A 20,192-nucleotide genomic window follows, 5' to 3' on the forward strand; every position below is an offset into this window, starting at 1 on the left:
AATTAGACGGAGGGCTGAGAGGTGACTGAGCAGGGACAGGCTGGGGGAGCCTGTTTACAGCCCTAATAAGGCAAACACGGTAATTCAGCTGCTTCCCAGAGACTCCTTTTCCTCAGGGTTTTCCTGGGACCCTCCCTCCAGCCTTCCTTCTGCTGGCTCCCTCTGTCTCTCCCCGAAAACACTCACGTTCCCTGGCCTGGAGACACAGTTGCCAGCGCCTGGATCAGTCAAAGAGGTAAACTGAGGCTTATGCAGCGACACCCCAGAGCAGGCCCGTCGGTTCCCAGGGCCGAGCCCCATGCAAACTCTGTTCAGTTTGCTCCAAAACAAGGAAGAGCAAACAGCAGGATCCTGCCTCCCCAACCCAGCCATCACCTCCTCTGAGCCCAGGGTCCCGAGGAAGGTTGGAGTTAGAGGCTGGAGGCTCGAGGGCCTTGGTCCTTAGTATTTCCTCCCCTCCACCCCGCAGGCTCCCAGCGAGTATGAGACGAGCCCAGAGCAGCTCTTCTACCGGATTGCCCACCTAAACCGGGGGCAGCAGTACCTGCTGTGGGTGGCGGCAGTCACCTCCGCCGGCCGGGGCAACAGCAGCGAGAAGGTCACCATCGAGCCTGCCGGCAAGGGTGAGCAGCATGCGGCTGGGCCAGGGGGGCAGAAGCTGCCAGAAGCCCCCTTCTAGAATTCTGGTTCTCCCCTAATAGGGGATGTCTCCCCTCCACCCTGTTTGTGACCTGGCTGCGAAGAGCTGGCCGGCCACCTGCCTCCCTCCTGCATCCGCCAAGACTGGGCCTCTGCTGCCCCCTGACTCCCGTACAGACGCACAGCAGGCTCAAGGCATCGCTACCCAGGGGCGGATGGGCCTGGTGCACCCTGGTCCCCCACTCCAAACTCTACTCCAGGGCTGAAAGGAGAGGGAGGGAGCCCCACCCCCAGCCCACAGCGGAGCCTCTGTCCCAATGCACAGCTCCTCCAGAGGGGGCTAGGGCGGGGTACACTGCTTCCACAGAGCAGAGAGCTGCGAAGAGAGCCCCCTCATTCCAAACCCTGGACACCTTGGGCAGAGCGATCTTACTGATTGCTGATTCAGTCGATCAACAGACATTTACAGAGTACAGACCGTGAAGGGGGCTCTGGGCTAGATGCTGCACACAGGGTGAATAAGACTGTCTTGTTCTCAGGGGGTGCCCCACCGAAGCCCTGACCTGGGCATAAGGGTGCCGTGGGGGCACGTGCACCCCCACTTTACAGGGAATGACAGTTCTGAGACCTTGACCCCAGATCAAGACAGAGGCGCTGTGCAGAGATGCTAGGCTGCCCTCTGTGTGACCCCGGGGCCCAGGAATTAGCCACACAAGCCGTGACTTCAGCTCCTCTGCCTTGACTCTGCGCCTCCCTGGGCCCTTCCTCTTGGCCCTGCCTCCTCCCACAGCCACCTGACTCTCTAGCCCTGGGGCCCAGGACCAGGACTCGGATGGGGTGGTGCCTGCCTCAGCCCAGCCAGCCTCCTGGGGTGACGAGCTTCCTTTGGTTGGGACACACAAGGCATCAGCTGTCCCCTGCCACAGCTCAGTCAGCTAGCATTCAGTTGAGGGCCTGCAGTGGCCAGGGCCCTCCACCTGCCCTGCCAGTAGGGTTTGTCACCCATTTTACAGTTGAGCACTCTGAGGCGGGAGTGGCACTGCCTGCAAAGACAGCTGAGAGCCATGGGTAGCTCTTCTGGTAGTTTCTTACCTCCCCTGGTCCCCATCCTTCCTCCCAGGGGCACTACCAACCCCTTCTCCTGAACTCGTCCCCTTCAGGAGGGAAGGGGCCTAGAGCTTAGGATCCTCCCAGGACAGCTTGCAGTGGCACAGATATGGGGTCCAAGGGCCTGGGCGTCTTGGCAGAAGGCTGACCCCTTCCCCGTGGGCGTTAAATATAACACTCCCAGAGGGCTTTGTACTTCCTAGAACACATTTGTACGTCCTCCTCTTCTGTCCTCACAGCAACCCTGTGAGGCAGGACAGACAAGCGCTGCTATTCCCCTCTGCACACAGTTACACTCACACGCACACATTCTCTCACACATACAGACACTCTCTCACATACACACTCACACATACACACACATACACACACACACATTCTTTCACACGTACACTCTCACATACACACTCATACATTCTCTCACACATACAGACTCTCTCACATACACATTCACACACATTCTCTCACACATACAGGCACTCTCACATACACACTCACACACACATTCTCTCTCACATACAGACACACACTCACACACACATTCTCTCACACATACAGACACTCTTGCATACACACTCACACGTAGACATTCTCTCACATATACACTTTCTCACACATATGCACATTCACACATACATATCCAGTCTCTCACATATACACTTTCACATGCACACACACATTCACACATACACATACACATTCTTTCACATATACATTCTCACATACACTCACACACACACTTTCACGCATACATACACATTCTCTCACCTATACACTCTCTCACACATGTACACGCTCATTCACACGTACACATACACATTCTCTCATACATACAGGCACTCCCTCACATACACACCATCACACATACACATACCAAGACACAGAGAGGTTCAGGAGCCAACCCCAGCCACGTGGCAGAACCAGGTCTAGAACCGCGTCTCTGGAGAACCTGGCACCATCCCCAAGACCCCCAAGACTTCTCTCTGCCCCGGTGGAGGCCATCTTATCTTGGGCCCCTCTGCTGGGGTCCAAGTCCTTCCAGCCACTGGGCGGTCCTCACTGCCCCGACAGCCCTTCTCCTTCTCCCCAGCAGCTCCTCCAGACCTCCTCTGCTCTCCCAAGCCCCATGGCCCCGGCACTGCCCTCACAGGAGAGGAACCTCCATTTCCTGCACCCGAGCCTCTGCACTCTGCTTCCTTGACTGCCTCACATCTTCCCTCTCCCCAGCAGGGGCCCACTCTGGCCCTCTGAAGCGCTGGTGGCTTGGTTAATCCAACGCCTTTACCTCTGGGCCTGGAGATCTCTCGGGTACCCGATTCCCTTCTCACTGGATCCCGACACCTTTGTCTCCCCTGCTCTCGGTGATGCTGCTTGTGCTCCTGTCTCCCTCGGGACAGTCTCTTCTCCTCTGTGCCTACATGATGTTGACCCCAAGGCTTTGCCACTTCTCTGCCAATCTACATCCCCCCTCCTGGTGACCTCAGTCACTCTGCTGCTGACTCCCACGTCGGCGTCTGCAGTTCAGCCATCTCTCTTATGCTCTGGAACATTTATATCCAACTGCTTTCTAGCTGCCCCACGTGGGTCTCCCCCAGCTTCAGCGTGAGGCAAAGTCTTCCGGTCTCTCTGGCCTACCCGCTCCTCCTGCACGAGCCTTGTCTCTGTGAGGGCACCATCACCCACCTGGTCGGGCCAGCCGGAATCCTGGCAGTCATCCTCACCTCCTCCTCTCTCTCTCCCAAAACCAGTCAGAGCCCAAGTCCTGGCAGTTCTTCCCCTGTGCCCCTAACTCCCCCTCCTCCCCACTGTCATACATCACCTCCGGCCTGCACGCTGGCCGCCATATTGTCGCTGGTCTGCATCCTTCAGGATCACCTTCACCAAACAAATCCTCTACAAGCAGCGGGGATTTATCTAAAACTCTACTTGGAACATATCCCCACTTACGCATAAGCCTCCAGCGGCTCCTCCTGACCTCAGGAGGAAGTCCTGCCTCCTTGTTCTGCCAGCAGAGCCCTCTGGGCCTCTGCTCTTGCTCGCTGCTCCAGCCCCGCTCTTCCCCTCTCCTTCACTCACCCTGGGCTTTGGTCACCCCCAAGTGTTTGCAGGCCTTCACACTTGCCATGTGCCTCCATGTCTCTACTCAGTGCTGTTCCCTTTTCCTGGCATGCCTTTCCTCCTCTGCATAACGAATTTCTTAGCCTTCAAGATTCAAGTCAGAGCTTCCAATTCCAGAAGCTTCCTCAGCCATCACCTCCACCACCCACTGAAGGGGCAGAGTTCATTCCTCCATCTGTGCATTCCCATGGTTACCTGTACCTGCCCTTGCCATTGTGTTTTTCACCCTGTAATGATTTTTTTTAAGTATCTGTCTCCCCCTCAGACAGTGAGCAACTTGAGGACAGGGAATAGATCTTATTCATTTTGTAAATCCTCAGGGCTTCATGTGATAGCTGGCCCATAACAGGTATTTGATAAATGTTTGTTGAATCAATGACTCCCAGCTGATGTTCCCTGTACCCACCCCCTACGCCAAGCCCAAGGTGGAGGTCAGGTAGGGGAGGGATGACTTGAATTGTAAATTCATGGAACCCTGAGGAAGGAGGGCCAGGGCAGTGTTGGGCGTAGAAGTGGTGAGCCCCTCATCCTCTCCTCCCTGTAGCCCCAGCAAAGATCATCTCATTTGGGGGCACGGTGACGACACCCTGGATGAAAGATGTCCGGCTGCCTTGTAATTCAGTGGGAGATCCAGCCCCTGCTGTGAAGTGGACCAAGGACAGGTGTGTGCGGGACCCTGGAGAGATGGGTAACCCCCAGAGATGGGCATAGTAGATGAGCCATGAAGAAGAGAATTGGGTGTCCCTCCCTTCTAGCCTACTCACTCACCTTCAAGCCCTATGGAGGCCCTGCCGGGTACATGGCTACCACTCTCACAAGCAGGCCTGGCCTCCCTGGCCCCCTCTGTTGGGAGCTCAGGATCTCTCTTCCTGGGTGGTAGAAGAGGCCAAGGTTACTGGATATCCCCAGCAAATGCTGAGTAATACCCAAGAATCCAGGGTCCCCTAGCAAGCCTCCTTCTGCTCCCAGCTCTATTTGCCTACAGACCTGAGGGTTGCCCCAGGAGGAGGGATGCTTGCCATAACCCATCCCTCCCGTCCCCCGCAGTGAAGACTCGGCCATCCCCGTGTCCATGGATGGGCACCGGCTCATCCATACCAATGGCACGTTGCTGCTGCGCGCTGTGAAGGCTGAGGATTCAGGCTACTACACCTGCACGGCCACCAACACCGGGGGCTTTGACACCATCATTGTCAACCTTCTGGTGCAAGGTGAGACCTCATAAGGCAGGCAGGGCTTGGGTGGGGACAGGGATAGAGAAGGGGTAGGAATGCCATTGTGTAAGAGAGAGGGTTGTTGAATAGAAGAAAAAGACCAACCACTGGGGGAGATGGACCCTCAGTGGAACAGAGATGGCACATGGAAGAGGAGGCAGGAGGGGTGGAGAGAATGAGCAGGGGTTGCGGAAGGACCTAGATGGCGGAAGCCAGTCATTGCCCTCGTCCCATTGGGTACCGCCGTCCCCCCATCACCAGAGGTTGACCCTTTGTGGTGAGGGCTGGTGGCTTTCCCTCACAGTTCCCCCGGACCAGCCCCGCCTCACTGTCTCTAAAACCTCCGCTTCGTCCATCACCCTGACCTGGATTCCAGGTGACAATGGGGGCAGCTCCATCCGAGGTGAGAGGGGTCTGGATGAGGAGGGGGAGACAAGGGAAGGAATTCTGGGCCCAGGGGCAGGGGAAGGGCTTCACCCACTCCCACCACTTGTCCCCACAACACTCAGGAAGTGATGGGGCGGGGGGCGACTCAGACCCCAAGGAGGTTACCCAAGTGCCATGGAAAGTACACGGTCCTAGGGTCTGGGTTTTAGAACACCCAAAGCCCTTGCCACTGGTGAGCTGTGTGAACCTGAAAAAGTCTATTTACTTCTCTGGGCCTCAGTTTCCAAATCTGTAAAAGTAGACAATATGCTTCTCAAACTTGAATTTGCATGTGGATCACCAGGGGTCTCTCGTGAGAATGCAGATTCTGATTCAGGAGGCCTGGGGTGGGGCTGAGAATTTGGTGTCTAACAACCCCCAGGGGATGCTGACACTGCCTACCAGGGGACCGCACACGGAGTAGTAGGGTCTAAATAGGATCCCTGTTAAGCCTCCTAGCTCTGGTTTCTGCTCCCTTCCCCACCTTGGCTTCTAAACCCCAAAGCAAGCACAAAAGAGAAAAAGCAGTAGAACTCACCCAAGGTCCTTCCAGTTTTGCCTCTAATTTGCATCTGCCCCTCCCAGTGACCAAAGGCCCCACTCTGCCCCCTGCCCGGAGCCCAGCCCCCATGATGCCGGCTGGGGTGTCCCAGGCCCCGCCCTGCCCCCCTGAGCCAGGCCAACCTCCCGGACAGGCTTCGTGCTGCAGTACTCGGTGGACAACAGCGAGGAGTGGAAGGACGTGTTCATCAGCTCAAGCGAGCGCTCCTTCAAGCTGGACAGCCTCGAGTGCGGCACATGGTACAAGGTGAAGCTGGCCGCCAAGAACAGTGTGGGCTCCGGGCGCATCAGCGAGATCATCGAGGCCAAGACCCACGGGCGGGGTGAGGCCGGCGATGAGGGTGCGGGAGAGATGGGCCCGGGGAGGAGGAGTCGGGGAGAGGAGCCCTGGACATGGGGATGAGGATGGCTGGGATGGGGAAGCAGGGTGCAGGGAAGCAGGGAGACTAAAGGGAGACACTCGCTTAGTTCCCATCACTACAGCATCTGAACGAATCTCAGTAGGAAAAACAGGCCCCACTTCCCTGCCAGGGGGTGGCAGATGGGTATCCGTCCTCTTCCTTTTCCCACATTTCTCTTCCTCCTTTGCTGAGGCCTTCTCTCCAGGTCCTTCTCTCTCCTCCTCCCCTTCCTCTTCCTCTGTCCCCTGGGGCATCCCTAATCCCATCGGTGCCAACCACTGATCCCCTAGAGCCACTGCAGTCCCAGCTCCCCAGCGAAACCCTTCCCAGCCTGGATGAACGAATCCTCCACCCCCTCAGTCTCTCTAACTTCTCTCTGCCTCTGGCCCCCAGAGCCCTCCTTCAGCAAAGACCAGCACCTCTTCACCCACATCAACTCCACGCATGCTCGGCTCAACCTGCAGGGCTGGAACAACGGGGGCTGCCCTATCACAGCCATCGTACTGGAGTACCGGCCTAAGGGCACCTGGGCCTGGCAGGGCCTCCGGGCCAACAGCTCCGGGGAGGTGTTTCTGACGGAACTGCGAGAGGCCACGTGGTACGAGCTGCGCATGAGGGCTTGCAACAGCGCTGGCTGCGGCAACGAGACTGCCCAGTTCGCCACCCTGGACTATGATGGCAGTGAGTCGGAAAGGGTGGGAGGGGGCAGCACAGGGGCTGGAGCAAGGTGTTGCCAGGGAAGCTGGCACAGAGGCAGACACATAGACGACAAACAAATAGAAACATAGGCAGGACGACAGTCAGGGAAAAGGCTGGCAGACAGGTGAATAAGCAGGCACAGGAGCAGGCAGAGGGAGCAGCCGATTGGTAGGCAGACAGCTAAGTGGGTAGATGCACCAGTGGCCAATACAGACAGACAGACAGACAGAGAGGCAGACAAACAAGTCAGTAACACTAAAGGCAGAGGGTCTTCGAAGGTGCAGTCCTTGCTCTCCATTGCTTCAGAGAGATGGAGAGGGAGAGATGCAGTTGAGGCCCTGCCCTCTAAGGACCCTCTGCTAACATGGTACAATAGCCAGGATGGGCTGGCCTATGCTGCAATAACAGATAAACACGAAAAGCTCTGTGGGGTAACCCAATAAAGATTTGTTTCTTGGGGCCGGCCCTGTGGCTTAGTGGTTAAGTTCGGATCCCAGGCGCGCACCGTCGCACTGCTTCTCCAGCCATGCTGAGGCTGCGTCCCACATACAACAACTAGAAGGATGTGCAGCTATGACATACAACTATCTACTGGGGCCTTGGGGAAAAAAAAAAAGGAGGAGGATTGGCAATAGATGTTAGCTCAGAGCCGGTCTTCCTCAGCAAATGAGGAGGATTAGCATGGATGTTAGCTCAGGGCTGATCTTCCTCACAAAAATTAATTAATTAATTAATTAATTAATTAAAAGATTTGTTTCTTGCTCTCATAAAGTCTTGGGAGGGTTGGCTGGCCACCACCTTATAGCTATGCCATCTTGAACATGTAGCTTCCAAGGTCACCAAGAAGAGAGAGAGAGAAAAGGCACACCAATTCTTTAACTGCCTTGGCCAGGAGGTGATGCTCATCACTCTATTCACAGTCTGCTGTCCGGAAGTAGTCCCATGATTCTAATCTAACTGCCAGGAAGTCTGGGAAATGTAGACGAGCACATGGATGTTTGGTGAGCACTAACTGGTATCTGCCACATGGGGACACCTCATGCACATGCACACACTCACACACACACCTGTGCACTCATACATGCACACATATACACATGCATATACACACACATACATTAAGGGAACATAGAAGGCTGAATTCATAGTGACGAGTTGTCACAGCTAAATTTTAAGTCTACCTATGTGTTAAGGAAACAGAATAAATGTGGTATCAGAAGGGAATGGGCTTGGGCCGGCCCGGTGGCTCAGCGGTTAAGTGCACGTACTCCGCTGTTGGCGGCCCCGGTTCGGATCCCGGGCACGCACCAACGTACCGCTTCTCCGGCCATGCTGAGGCCACGTCCCACAAACAGCAACTAGAAGGATATGCAACTATGACATACAACTATCTACTGGGGCTTTAGGGGGAAAAAATAAATAAATAAAATTATAAAAAAAAAAATGGGGAATGGGCTCAAACAAGGAAGGCTTTATGAAGGAGATGACTCTTAGGTGAGGCTTTGAACCAGGCAAAGATCAGGGCTTGGCAGAGGGCTATGTCAGCAGAACTTACTGCCTCCTTGCAGGCACCCAAGGTTAGCAGATATTGCCCACAGAAGGGGAGCAGAGAGAAAATGCAGAGTGTTGAGTGGCTTTTGTCTCCATCTGGGGCAGAGAACCCAGGATCCCACTGCCTTGACTTCTCTCAACTGTGATTGTCACCATCTTCCCACCACTTTACCAGCTGGATGGGGGAATCTAAGCCCATCAATCTGCCCTCTAGAAATGAACACTGAACTCCAACAGGCAGGAGACTATCTCTGAGAGACTTCAGGGTAATTCTAAAACAGACCCAGGAAGTCATTCATATCATAATGCAGTGTGAAAACTATACAACTGTTTATGGCTGTCCTGATGGGACCAGAATTTGTGGTAGGAGAGGAGAGGGTCAGGGCTCTGTGCCGGGAAGTGGAGGTCAGAGTGAGACCAAGGGCAGCAAGAAAGATCAAAAGGCTACCCCACCCAGGGGACTCTGCAAAGCACCCAACTCATAAGGGACATCTGACTCTCTTCTTCACCCCCATACAGGCACCATCCCTCCCATCAAGTCTGCTCAAGGTGAGGGGGATGACGTGAAGAAGCTGTTCACCATTGGCTGCCCGGTCATCCTGGCCACGCTAGGGGTGGCACTGCTCTTCATCATACGCAAGAAGAGGAAGGAGAAGCGACTGAAGCGGCTCCGAGGTGGGCAAGTTTCCTATTGGCTTCCCCGGAGGGAGTGTTGACCCTCAGCCACACTGGCCACCTTTCACTGGCTCACCTCCATCTGGACAAAAAAGAGTGCCCATGTTCCCTTGAAGGGAAAGCTGCCATTCCAACCTTCTGAAAACTGAGTTGTTCACTGCTTCCTCCTCTATGCCCCAGGACTTTGTGCCTGCCCTAACCAGGGCTGACTTTTAAGGTCCACAATGGAAAACCATATTGATTGTTAAAATATTTAAATATTTCCATGTTGGTTGGTAAATAGATGTTGCTCCCTTCCCTGGATGCTCCATTCTCTCACACAGGATCCCCATGACTTTCCTAGGACCCAGCCACTAAAGAGTAGACCTATAGATGGTCTCTAGGACCTTGCTTAGTTCTGACCGGGTAGTTTCCATGCCATGTCAGATGTTAAATATTTTGAATATCATCCCTTGTCCCAATACCTAATACCATAGACTGGCATGAATGTGTCTGATTTACCTCGATTTGCTCAGGGCCTAGTTGACGGATAGATGATTGGATGGATAGGTGATTGTAGGGATAGATAGATGGAGAAGTGGATGGATGTATGGACGGTTGGATGGATGGATGGATGCATGGTTGGATAGACAGTTGGATGGATGATTAGATTGGTGGCTGGGTGGGTGGGTGGGTAGAAGGATGGATGGATGATCGATCGATCGATCAATTGATAAATGAATGGATGGTTGGATGGATTGATGGTTGAATGGATGAATGGTTGGATTAATGGATAGATAGATGGATACTTGAATGGATGGATAATAGATGATTGTATAAATGGTTGGATAGATGGATAAATAGTTGAATGGATGCTTGGATGGATGGATGAATATTTGGATGGATAGACGGGTGATAAGATGGACAGGTGATTGTATGGTTGTATGGAAAGATGAATGAATGATTAGATGAATGGTTAAACAGATGAATGGATAATTGGATGGATGGTTGGATGGATGATTAGATGATTGGATGGGTTGATGGTTGAATGGATGGATGGTTGGATCAATGGATAGATGGATGGATAATTGAATGGGTGGATGACAGATGAATGGATGGATAGTTGAATGGGTGGATGATAGATGAATGGTTGGATGGGTGAGTGGATGAATGGATGGATGGTTGGATGGGTGGATTGACAGGTAGATGGATCAATGATGAATGGATGGATGGGTGGGTGGGTGGATGGTTGGATGCATGCATGCAGCTAGATTCACTCTGACAGATCATTCTCAGTTATCAGAGGTCTAACATTAACTAGGCCCTTTGCTTCTCTTCCTTCTCTTGTCAATTCCTAACCTGAGAGTCCTCATCCTATTCAAGGCTCCTCTGGAGATAAAGCAGGGACCCCCAAATCCATTCATGGACTTTTTGGGGAAGGTGCCCTAGAGAAGGAAATGAAACCTCTTAGTTGATAGTCATCTTGGGCTGCCCACTGACCACCTCTACTTCATCCTCCACTCTCTCCTCTCCCCAACAGATAAGTGAGGATAGACCCTCCACTGATGCCCATTCCCAGCCTGCTATGATGTCTTATTTAATTAGAATCAATTCAGGAAGCAGATGGAATACTTTATATACTCTCTCCTTTGGGAAGGACCTCCCTGTTAGATAAAAATCTGAGGAAAAGAAAACAGACCTGAGCCAAATCTTGAATTGGGAGCAGTAAGACCTTATCATGTTTTGGACTGTTTTAGAAGTCCTTATATTTCTCCCTCTTCTTCCCAGGATACCAGCCCTAGCCTCATTTTACGGAATTCTCCTACCTTGTTTCCCATGCCTTTTTCAATTCAGAGACTCCATTCTCACCCAGTCCCCTCTCTCTACTGTTTTGCAGATGCAAAGAGTTTGGCAGAAATGTTGATAAGGTGGGTGTCACATAGCTGCTTCCTCTCTTCTTCCCTCTGCCTTCTCCCACCTGCAGAGGACAGGCTTCTAAGACCCCACTGTCCTGAAAAATCCCCTCCCCCAACCTCTTATGGCTGCTGAATCACCCACTTCCAGCCCTTCTCCCCACAGCAAGAACAACCGAAGCTTTGACACCCCTGTGAAGGGGCCACCCCAGGGCCCGCGGCTACACATTGACATCCCCAGGGTCCAGCTTCTTATTGAGGACAAGGAGGGCATCAAGCAGTTGGGTGAGTGACAGATGCTATGAGCTCTCTGTCCTGCTCTGAGTGTGCTTCCCCACGCCACAACCCATGAAGGGCAACCACCAGCCCTCACGACAGTGCCCAGGATTCTAGCAGCAGCCCCATCAAGAACTCAACAACCTCAGAACTCATTGCAGCTTCTCTCAAGGGCTAAGTTTCCTCCTCTGTCTAATGAGAAGAATTATCATGGTCTTTCTGGGTCTCAACGTTGGATAAAGACAAAGAGAAATTTGGGAAGTCCAAAGAGAAAGACTCCTGCTGATTGTCCTTCTTCCCCCAGGAGATGACAAAGCCACCATCCCCGTGACGGATGCTGAGTTCAGCCAAGCTGTCAACCCTCAGAGTTTCTGCACCGGTGTTTCCTTGCACCACCCAGCCCTCATCCAGAGCTCAGGACCCCTCATTGACATGTCTGACATCCGGCCAGGCACCAGTATGCATTATCCCCGGGGAGATAGCCCTCCTCCCACACAGGGTGTCTTGGGTACAATATGGGGCACAGATGATAAAAGGAAAAAAAGGAGGGAGGAACAGCATGGAAGAATGGAAAGAGCACTGGAGTTAGTCTGGTACCTTGATTGCTGACTTACTAGCTGTGACCTTGGGCATATTGCTAACTTTATATCTCTACGGGCCTCAGTTTTCTTACCTAGAAATTTGAGAGGGTTGGGTGTTCTTGCTCTCCAAACGGCCTTCTGCCTCTAGCACTGTGATTCTGGACATAAGAATAGAATATGTCAAGAACTGTAGGGAATGAATGGACAGTCAGGAGGCAGCAGGAGAGGAGGTGATATTCTTCCCCAGGCTGAAAGAAAAGATGGGGTAAGTGGGGAGGACCAGGATGCCACCCACTGCCCCCCTGCCTTGACACTGTTGCTCTTCTCCTTCGGGGCCAGCTATATGGTCAGGAAAGGCAGCATGCTCAGCATTCCCAAGGGAGCTTCTGTGGCTGCTTCTGCCTCCTCCCTTGCTCCCCACTTCCCTTTCTGGTAAGTGCCAGCTGCCCAAGCCTGAATGCCCTGGGTTGGAGGGTGCTAGCTCTTGCTTCCTCTGTGCAGATCCAGTGTCCAGGAAGAATGTGAAGTCAGCCCACAGTACCCGGAACCGGTACTCAAGCCAGTGGACTCTGACTAAGTGCCAGGCCTCCACACCCGCCCGCACCCTCACCTCCGACTGGCGCAATGTGGGTTCCCAGCATGGTGTTACTGTCACTGAGAGTGACAGCTACAGCGCCAGCCTCTCCCAGGACACAGGTGAGCCCAGGGCCCTGCCTACACCCTGCTCACTCTTCTCCAGATCCCCCATCATCCAGTTCCACCTTCCATTGTCCCAACTCCTACCCCCCAGCTCATGAGCTCCAAGGCACAAGTCAGTTTCGTTTCCAGCTGGCCATTGACTTACTGTGTGGCTATGACAAAAATGCTTGACCTCACTGAGCTCTGCTTGGTCAAGGATTTCATTTTGCTCTCAAAAGGCATCAGAGAAAATGGTACACGTGACACTTGTTGGAGAAAGGGCTGAGTGTTTCAGGGGTTGGTTGCTTATGTTTAAGAATGAAAGATGTTCTGCCCTTCATTAGCCAATGATCCCACTTCTGCCACCACTGCCACCTTCACAGGATCTTCTGAGCCTGGTCCACTCCATGGCCAGGCTTTCAGATGGCTGCTGGGTTTAGGGGTAGGGGAACTGCTCAGTCTGGGCTCATTTACACCCTTCTCCCCATAACCCACAGATTTCCTCTTAACTCCATGCCTTCCGTCTCCCCAGACAAAGGACGGAACAGCATGGTGTCCACTGAGAGCGCCTCATCCACCTACGAGGAGCTGGCCCGGGCCTATGAGCATGCCAAGCTGGAGGAACAGCTGCAGCACGCCAAGTTTGAGATCACCGAGTGCTTCATCTCTGACAGCTCCTCTGACCAGATGACCACAGGCACCAATGAGAACGCAGACAGCATGACGTCCATGAGCACACCCTCAGAGCCTGGCATCTGCCGCTTCACCTCCTCCCCACCCAAGCCCCAGGATGCTGACCGGGGCAAAAATGTGGCTGTGCCCATCCCTCACCGGGCCAACAAGAGTGAGTACTAGACCACTTCCCCTGCTGTGTCCCCTGCCCCCAAACCCCGTGAGCCCTGGCTAGACCTAGCCCTATAACAGCACCTGGATCCTGCCAGCCCAGCTAGGCTCCTGCCAGCCCAGCAAGGACCTGGGAGCGAGCAAATCACAGTCCACATCTTTGCTCAACCTCTTAATATCTTTTTGGCCTTGGGCAAGTCACTTGACCTCTCTGGCCTTAATTTTCTCATTTGTTAAATGCAAATGATAGCATGTACTCTGCGTTGTCATAATGAACATTAGAAATGCTATACATGCCTGCAACATAGTAGGTTCTTATTAAGTAGTGATCATTCCCTTAATCTGAAGCTATGCCAGGATGGAAAGAGACCTTTATGGCGTCAGCTGCCCAATGGCCTTTGGTCTCAGTGTTGTTTGAACTTAATCCAGACCCAAAGGAGCAATCCTGGTAGCCTAGCCCATTGTGGCCAAAACTCATGGTAGGCAATGACCTAGCCTGACTGGAACTGTCTCACTCCAGGGGTCTGGCCAGAGCATAAGCCCTTCAGGGTTGGCGGGGCAGGTCTAGGATTACCAGGGGGCATGAGAGAGGGAGTCCATCAGCAGACATTGGGGCCACAGTGTACAAGGCCCAGCTGTCAAACCATGCAGAATCTGGTCTGCTCAGACTGGCCTTGCTAAGTGGCCATGCTAACCGGGGGGGGGGGCTTGGGGTCACCTAGAAAAGAGCCTGGGGTAATGGAAAGTACCAGGACTTTGGAGACTAGCAGCCCTGAATGCTGCCCCTGCCCTTCTAGCCGTGTGAATTTGGGCAAATTACTCAATCTCTCTGAACCTAATTTCCTCGCTTGCAAAATGTGGGCAGGTATTAACCTCTCCAGGGGGCTGTGGGGACAAAATGAGATCATCTAAGGAAAGTACTTGGCACAGTCGACAGGATAGAGGCATGTTCACAGGCAAGGGTGCTCGCAGAGCCAAGGGATCAGGATGTGGAGGTCCTGGAGGCATGTCATAGGGAGGCAGGTTAAGAAATTAGGAACATTTCATGGGCCTGCCCGTGGCCCAGTGGTTAAAGTTCCGTGCATTGTGCTTCCACAGCCTGGGTACGTGGGTTCAGATCCCAGGCGTGGACCTACTCCACTCACCAGCCATGCTGTGGAGGTGTCCCACATATAAAGTAGAGGAAGACTGGCACAGATGTTAGCTCAGCGAGAATCTTCCTCAGCAAAAAAAAAAAAAATTAGGAACATTCCACCCGGAAAAGAGGGGACCAAGGAGAGGGATGTGGAAATGTAGCTGACTTCAGACATCTGAAAGCCTGCTGTGGGAAAGAGGGGGAGGTCTTGATCTGTGGGTCCAGAGGATAGAATCAGCCTCAATGCAGGGAAGTGAGAAGGAGTGACAGTCCTTTCCTCCTCAGGGTAAAGAAAAGCTTTCTAAGGGCCAGAGCTCTTAGGAAGTCCTTGCCTTTAGACGTGAGCTCTCCGCCAGCTGAAGCTGACCAGCTATAGTGATCGTGTAACAATAAGTATCAATTTGTCGAGCAACTACTGTATGTGCCAGCCCCTGTACTGAAGCACTTTCCATGCTTTATCTCATTCACTACTCACAGGAATTCTGTAGGGAAATGGGATTATCCCCACTTCACAGGTAAGGAAACTAAGGCTCAGAGAGGTCAAGTAACTGATCTTTCCTGGATCTTGATTGCCCATCCCATGGAGGGGCTTCTATGCCAGAGGGGGAGAAGATTGAGGGGTGGGGGGAGGGTGAACAAGCTGGTTCCCAGAGGCCTCTGCCCTGACATCCTCTGCTTCTGTGATTCCAGGTGACTACTGCAACCTGCCCCTGTATGCTAAGTCCGAAGCCTTCTTCCGGAAGGCAGATGGGCGTGAGCCCTGTCCCGTGGTCCCACCCCGTGAGGCCTCCATCCGGAACCTGGCTCGAACCTACCACACCCAGGCTCGCCACCTGACCCTGGACCCTGCCAGCAAACCCTTGGGCCTCCCACACCCAGGGGCCCCGGCGGCCGCCTCCACAGCCACCTTACCTCAGAGGACTCTGGCCATGCCAGCCCCTCCAGCCGGCACAGCACCCCCAGCACCTGGCCCTGCCCCTGCCGAGCCCCCCACCGCCCCCAGTGCTGCCCCTCCGGCCCCCAGCACAGAGCCTCCGCGGGCCGGGGGCCCACACACCAAAATGGGGGGCTCCAGGGACTCACTTCTCGAGATGAGCACGTCAGGGGTAGGGAGGTCTCAGAAGCAGGGGGCTGGGGCTTACTCCAAGTCCTACACCCTGGTGTAGGGGCACAGCGAGGAGAACAGCCCTTCGCGTGGACCTGTCTGCACCTCCAGCCCTCACACACCAACTTGGCTGTTTTCCTGCATTATTTATATTAAACTGACAAAAACCAACCAACAACGAAAAGAAAACCCCCCAAGTCATGAACGCTTGTACATAGAACTCTTTTGTACAAATGAAACTATTTTCTTCTTCTCCATGAAGCCAGGGCACAAAGAATTTGACAGTACAAGTCAAATCCCACCCCCACCCCACAAAATATGCGTGGAGAGATATATACATACATAGAGAGCGAGGAACACGTCGGACAAGCTATGTATCTATATATTTCTCTCACCTTATTTTGAGACAGAGGCACAAAGACCCAGCAGTTTTTCCCTCCTACTCACCCTCCCTCCAATCTAGGTGGTTTTGACAAAGACCAAACTCCCAACTCAGAGACACTGCATGCGATTTTACTGTTCCAAGAAAACCAGGAGTTGCTTCAATTTGCAGATGCTTATGTGTTAATACCTTTTTCTATGAAAAAAGACCCAGCGCCGTGTGCAATAAAGGTTATGTTTCTACGTGGTGGCTTTTTTCCCTTCTGGCAAGGGCCAGTGGGGAGAAGGGAGGAGAGGCCCCTCTACCAGGCCGTCTGTCCCTCAGGGAGACTTTGAGAAGCCAGGGCTTGAGCTCAGCACGTTAAACTTTTCAAAAGGCTTTCAGTTAGCCAAGGTGCATCCTTGAGCACCTGGTCTATTCTTAGATCTATGCTGGGCCCTAAAGGGGACCAGCTGTGTGGCTTTGTGCAATCTTCTAAACCCCTCTGAGTCAGTTTCCTTATCTATAACATGAGGCAACTTTGGTAAGAGGTCTGGGGAGACTGGTATGGGGGGGGTGGTGTCTGCTGGCTTCTCTCCAGAAAAATACAGTGTAGCAGGGACACAAAGCTACACAAACCTCTACTGAGCGGTTATGTAAGAGGTGCCTATAAACTGGGAGGGGGAGGGAGAGATTATATATGCCCTGGGAGTCGCGCTAGAGCCTCAAGTTCTGGGCTGACTGTTAGGGCAAGGTGAGGCTAAAGGGTGTAGAGGTGAGGTCATCAGAGGTCAGAGAGATGAAAAGGGCTCATGGAGGAGGGGGAATGGAGCTCAGCCAAAGACAATCAGGCCAGCGGGCACACGACGTACCTCACCTGGTTTCAGAGGAGCTGGCAGTTAGATTGCCAGGGGGAAGGAAAGGTGCCCCCATGCAGGTGTGCAGAGGAGCTGTTTCTGATGAGAGGGTCAAGAGGGCATGTGAGCCGGGCCTCCAAGGACGTGAAGGTGTGGATAGGCAGGGCAGAGGGAAAGACCCAGGAGACTAGCAAAAGCCCAGGGGCATGAAGTTCGCGCCCCCTCCTCCCTCCACCATGGCCAGAACCCATGGTGGAAAGGAAGTGCACCTAAGAAGTACAAAGGGGGCTCCTGAGTTCAGCACCCCAAGTCAAGGCTGAGCTGTGGATGGGAAATCTGGAAGGAAGGTGAGTCTGGGACCTGCTGTTCCCCCGCAGCTGAGAGGAGGAACTGGGAAGAGGATGGAAGGGCTGGAGAGGGAGGGAGGGCTGTGCAGGCTGCAGGTAGGTTGTAATGGTCAGTCTGGGCCACGGCGAGGCCCTACCTGGGGTGCATGACCTTTAATAGAAGCACTTTCCAAAAAGCAGCTCATTCCACAAACATTCCCTGAGCGCCAGGGAGCATAGGACGCAGAGGAGCTCCCACCTATGGTAACTACATTACAAGGTAAGGGGGGTCAGCACGGTAAGAGGGGAGGAGACGTAGATTACGTGCTCCTTGGTGACTCCTAGGCCCATGGGGAAACTCCACCTCAGCCTCCACACCCAGGACCCACCCGGGAGAACCAGCTAACAGCATTAAGGAGAATAGTGAAAACAAGGTCCTGCATTCCACACACCTGGTGACAGCCCAGCTCCATTCCACCCCTGGGAGGACGGGACGCCTCCCAGGGCTGCGCGCGCCATCTGCAGGTCGCCTCCCGAACTGCAAACACAGTGATCAAGCCTGGGAATTCTTCCTAGAACTTGGCTGAGAGCGCCCACCCCCAACCCCCACCTCTGCGTGCTGGACGCTGGGGAAACAGACGCGCATCAGACCCAACTCCGACCAGCATAAGGGGAGGAACAAGCCCCCAGAGGCTAGGGTGGAATCGAGCCACCTGCCTAAGGGCTGCAAAGGGGAACCCCGCCATGAAAATACATTACAGAACTCCATACTACATGCCAGGTGCTGAGTAAAATACATTCCTCCCTTTGGCTCCTGTAACCTCACTGCAGCTTTGGGAGGCAGGCATATGATCTCCATCCGACAGGCAAGAGAGCTGGAGCTCTGGAGAGCTAAGGGACTTATCCAAGGTTAGAGGAGCAGGAAGAGATGGAGATGAGATTCAAACTCCAGGTGTCTGATTCCTTAACCACAGAGCCATACTGCTGCTCTGTCCACCGTTCTGAGGCTGAGTTTGAGTTGTGCCCCGAGGGTGTTGCCAGGTGAAGGGTCCAGGACCAGGTGAGCCAGCTGGATTTACTGGCAGGAAAGCAGTCGGTGTGGAACCATTAGTGAACAGTTCAGGGAGGCGAGCCAATGTGCTGGGCTAGGTAGAACGGGGAGCTCTCATGTACTTTCTTCTGGTGGAGGGCAGTGATAGGAGAGGAGGGATTCAGCTCAGGGGAGCTGGTGGAGAAGGCCTGGGACGTGAAGTGGACCGTGTCGGATGAGAAGGATTTGGAGAGGCAACAGAGAAACAAAGCTTGAGCCAGTGTAACTTGGGTTCACTTGAGCTGGGCCCCTAACTAGAAAACACAAGCTCTGGAAATTCAGACAGACCTTTGCAAAATTCACACCATTTTATGTGCTGATAACCGCTCACCTCAATATGTTCTTTAGCTAAACCACAAGCCTGCCTGTTGCACTGTACCCAGAAGCTGATTCACAAATCAGCTAACCTCCTGCTCACCTGTTCCCAGCTCATCAACACTGAACTCCGTATCTGGAACAACCATCCTAAACATTTTCTTGCTCCTTTCCAGATCTCCACTTTGTCTACCACAGACAAGACCACTGTCGGTCTCTAGAGCTTTGATACTCCACGTGTGGTCTCCAGAGCAGCAGTGTCAGCATCACCCAGGAGCTTGTTAGAAACGCAAATTCTTAGACCTCACCCCAGCCCCCTGGATCAGAATCCGCAGTTTAGCAAAATCCCCTGGGGATTTGTATGCACATTAGAGGTCGAGATGCCCTCCTCTAGAAGACCTTCAGAGAGACCACTCCCCTGCTGTCTCCCTTCTGCCAACAACCAGAGCTGGACTCGTGGGTCTCACACTTGGCTGCATATCAGATTCACCTGAGGAGCTTTTTAAGCACACAGAAGCCCAGATCTCACTAATCCCAACTGAATCACAATTTGTGGGCATGCAGCCCAGGTATTTGTATTTTTTTATTATGGTAAAAGAAACACAACAAAATTTACCATTTTAACCATTTTCAAATGTACAATTCAGTAGTATTAAGTACATTCACAGTGTTATGTAACCATCACCACTATCCATTTCTAGAACTTTTTCATCTTCCCAAAAAAAACTGTATACCCATTAAACACTAACTCCCCGTTTCCCCCTCCCACTAAGCCCCTGGAAACCGCTAATCTGTCTCTATGAATTGGACTACTCTAGGTACCTCATATCAGTGGAATACGGTATTTGTCCTTTTTTGTCTACTTATTTCACTCAGCATAATGTTTTCATGGTTCATCCATGTTGAAACATATATCAGAATTTCATTCCTTTTTAAGGCTGAATAATATTCCATTGTGTGTATATACCAATTCACTTACTGATGGGCACTTGGGTTGTTTCCTTTTGGCTGTTGTGAATACTGCTGCCGTGAACATTGGTACCTGTTTGAGTACCTGTTTGAGTCCCTGCTTTTGATTCTTTTGGGTATATACCTAGGAGTGGAATTGCTGGGTCAAATGGTAATTCCATGTTTAACTCTTTTTTTATGAAGAAAATATTTTTTTTATTGAGCTATAATTGACATACAACATTAGTTTCAGGTATACAACATAATGATTCGATATTTATATACATTGTGAAATGATCACCACAATAAGTCTAGTTAACATCTATCACCATATATAGTTACAAAAATTTTTTTTCTTGTGATGAGGACTTTTAAGATTTACTCTCTTAGCAAC

The 20,192-nt window shown here is 52.6% G+C and overlaps 1 protein-coding gene across 1 annotated transcript in view; it reads left to right on the forward strand.

Annotated features, from left to right (window-relative positions):
* DSCAML1 (DS cell adhesion molecule like 1) overlaps positions 1 to 16,519 on the forward strand; it is a 347,819-nt gene extending 331,300 nt beyond the window's left edge. Inside the window, exons 21-33 of the mRNA XM_058545136.1 lie at positions 470 to 623; positions 4,409 to 4,526; positions 4,912 to 5,075; positions 5,383 to 5,481; positions 6,200 to 6,388; positions 6,860 to 7,147; positions 9,236 to 9,391; positions 11,268 to 11,298; positions 11,450 to 11,568; positions 11,864 to 12,016; positions 12,642 to 12,836; positions 13,351 to 13,662; positions 15,487 to 16,519. Of these exons, the coding sequence (XP_058401119.1) occupies positions 470 to 623; positions 4,409 to 4,526; positions 4,912 to 5,075; positions 5,383 to 5,481; positions 6,200 to 6,388; positions 6,860 to 7,147; positions 9,236 to 9,391; positions 11,268 to 11,298; positions 11,450 to 11,568; positions 11,864 to 12,016; positions 12,642 to 12,836; positions 13,351 to 13,662; positions 15,487 to 15,962 (2,454 nt within the window). The 3' untranslated portion in view covers positions 15,963 to 16,519. The remainder of the gene's footprint in view (positions 1 to 469; positions 624 to 4,408; positions 4,527 to 4,911; positions 5,076 to 5,382; positions 5,482 to 6,199; positions 6,389 to 6,859; positions 7,148 to 9,235; positions 9,392 to 11,267; positions 11,299 to 11,449; positions 11,569 to 11,863; positions 12,017 to 12,641; positions 12,837 to 13,350; positions 13,663 to 15,486) is intronic.
* The last annotated feature ends 3,673 nt before the right edge of the window (positions 16,520 to 20,192 follow it).

Source organism: Diceros bicornis, chromosome 7 (genome assembly GCF_020826845.1).
Source record: "Diceros bicornis minor isolate mBicDic1 chromosome 7, mDicBic1.mat.cur, whole genome shotgun sequence".
In the NCBI taxonomy this organism is placed as follows: Eukaryota; Metazoa; Chordata; class Mammalia; order Perissodactyla; family Rhinocerotidae; genus Diceros; species Diceros bicornis.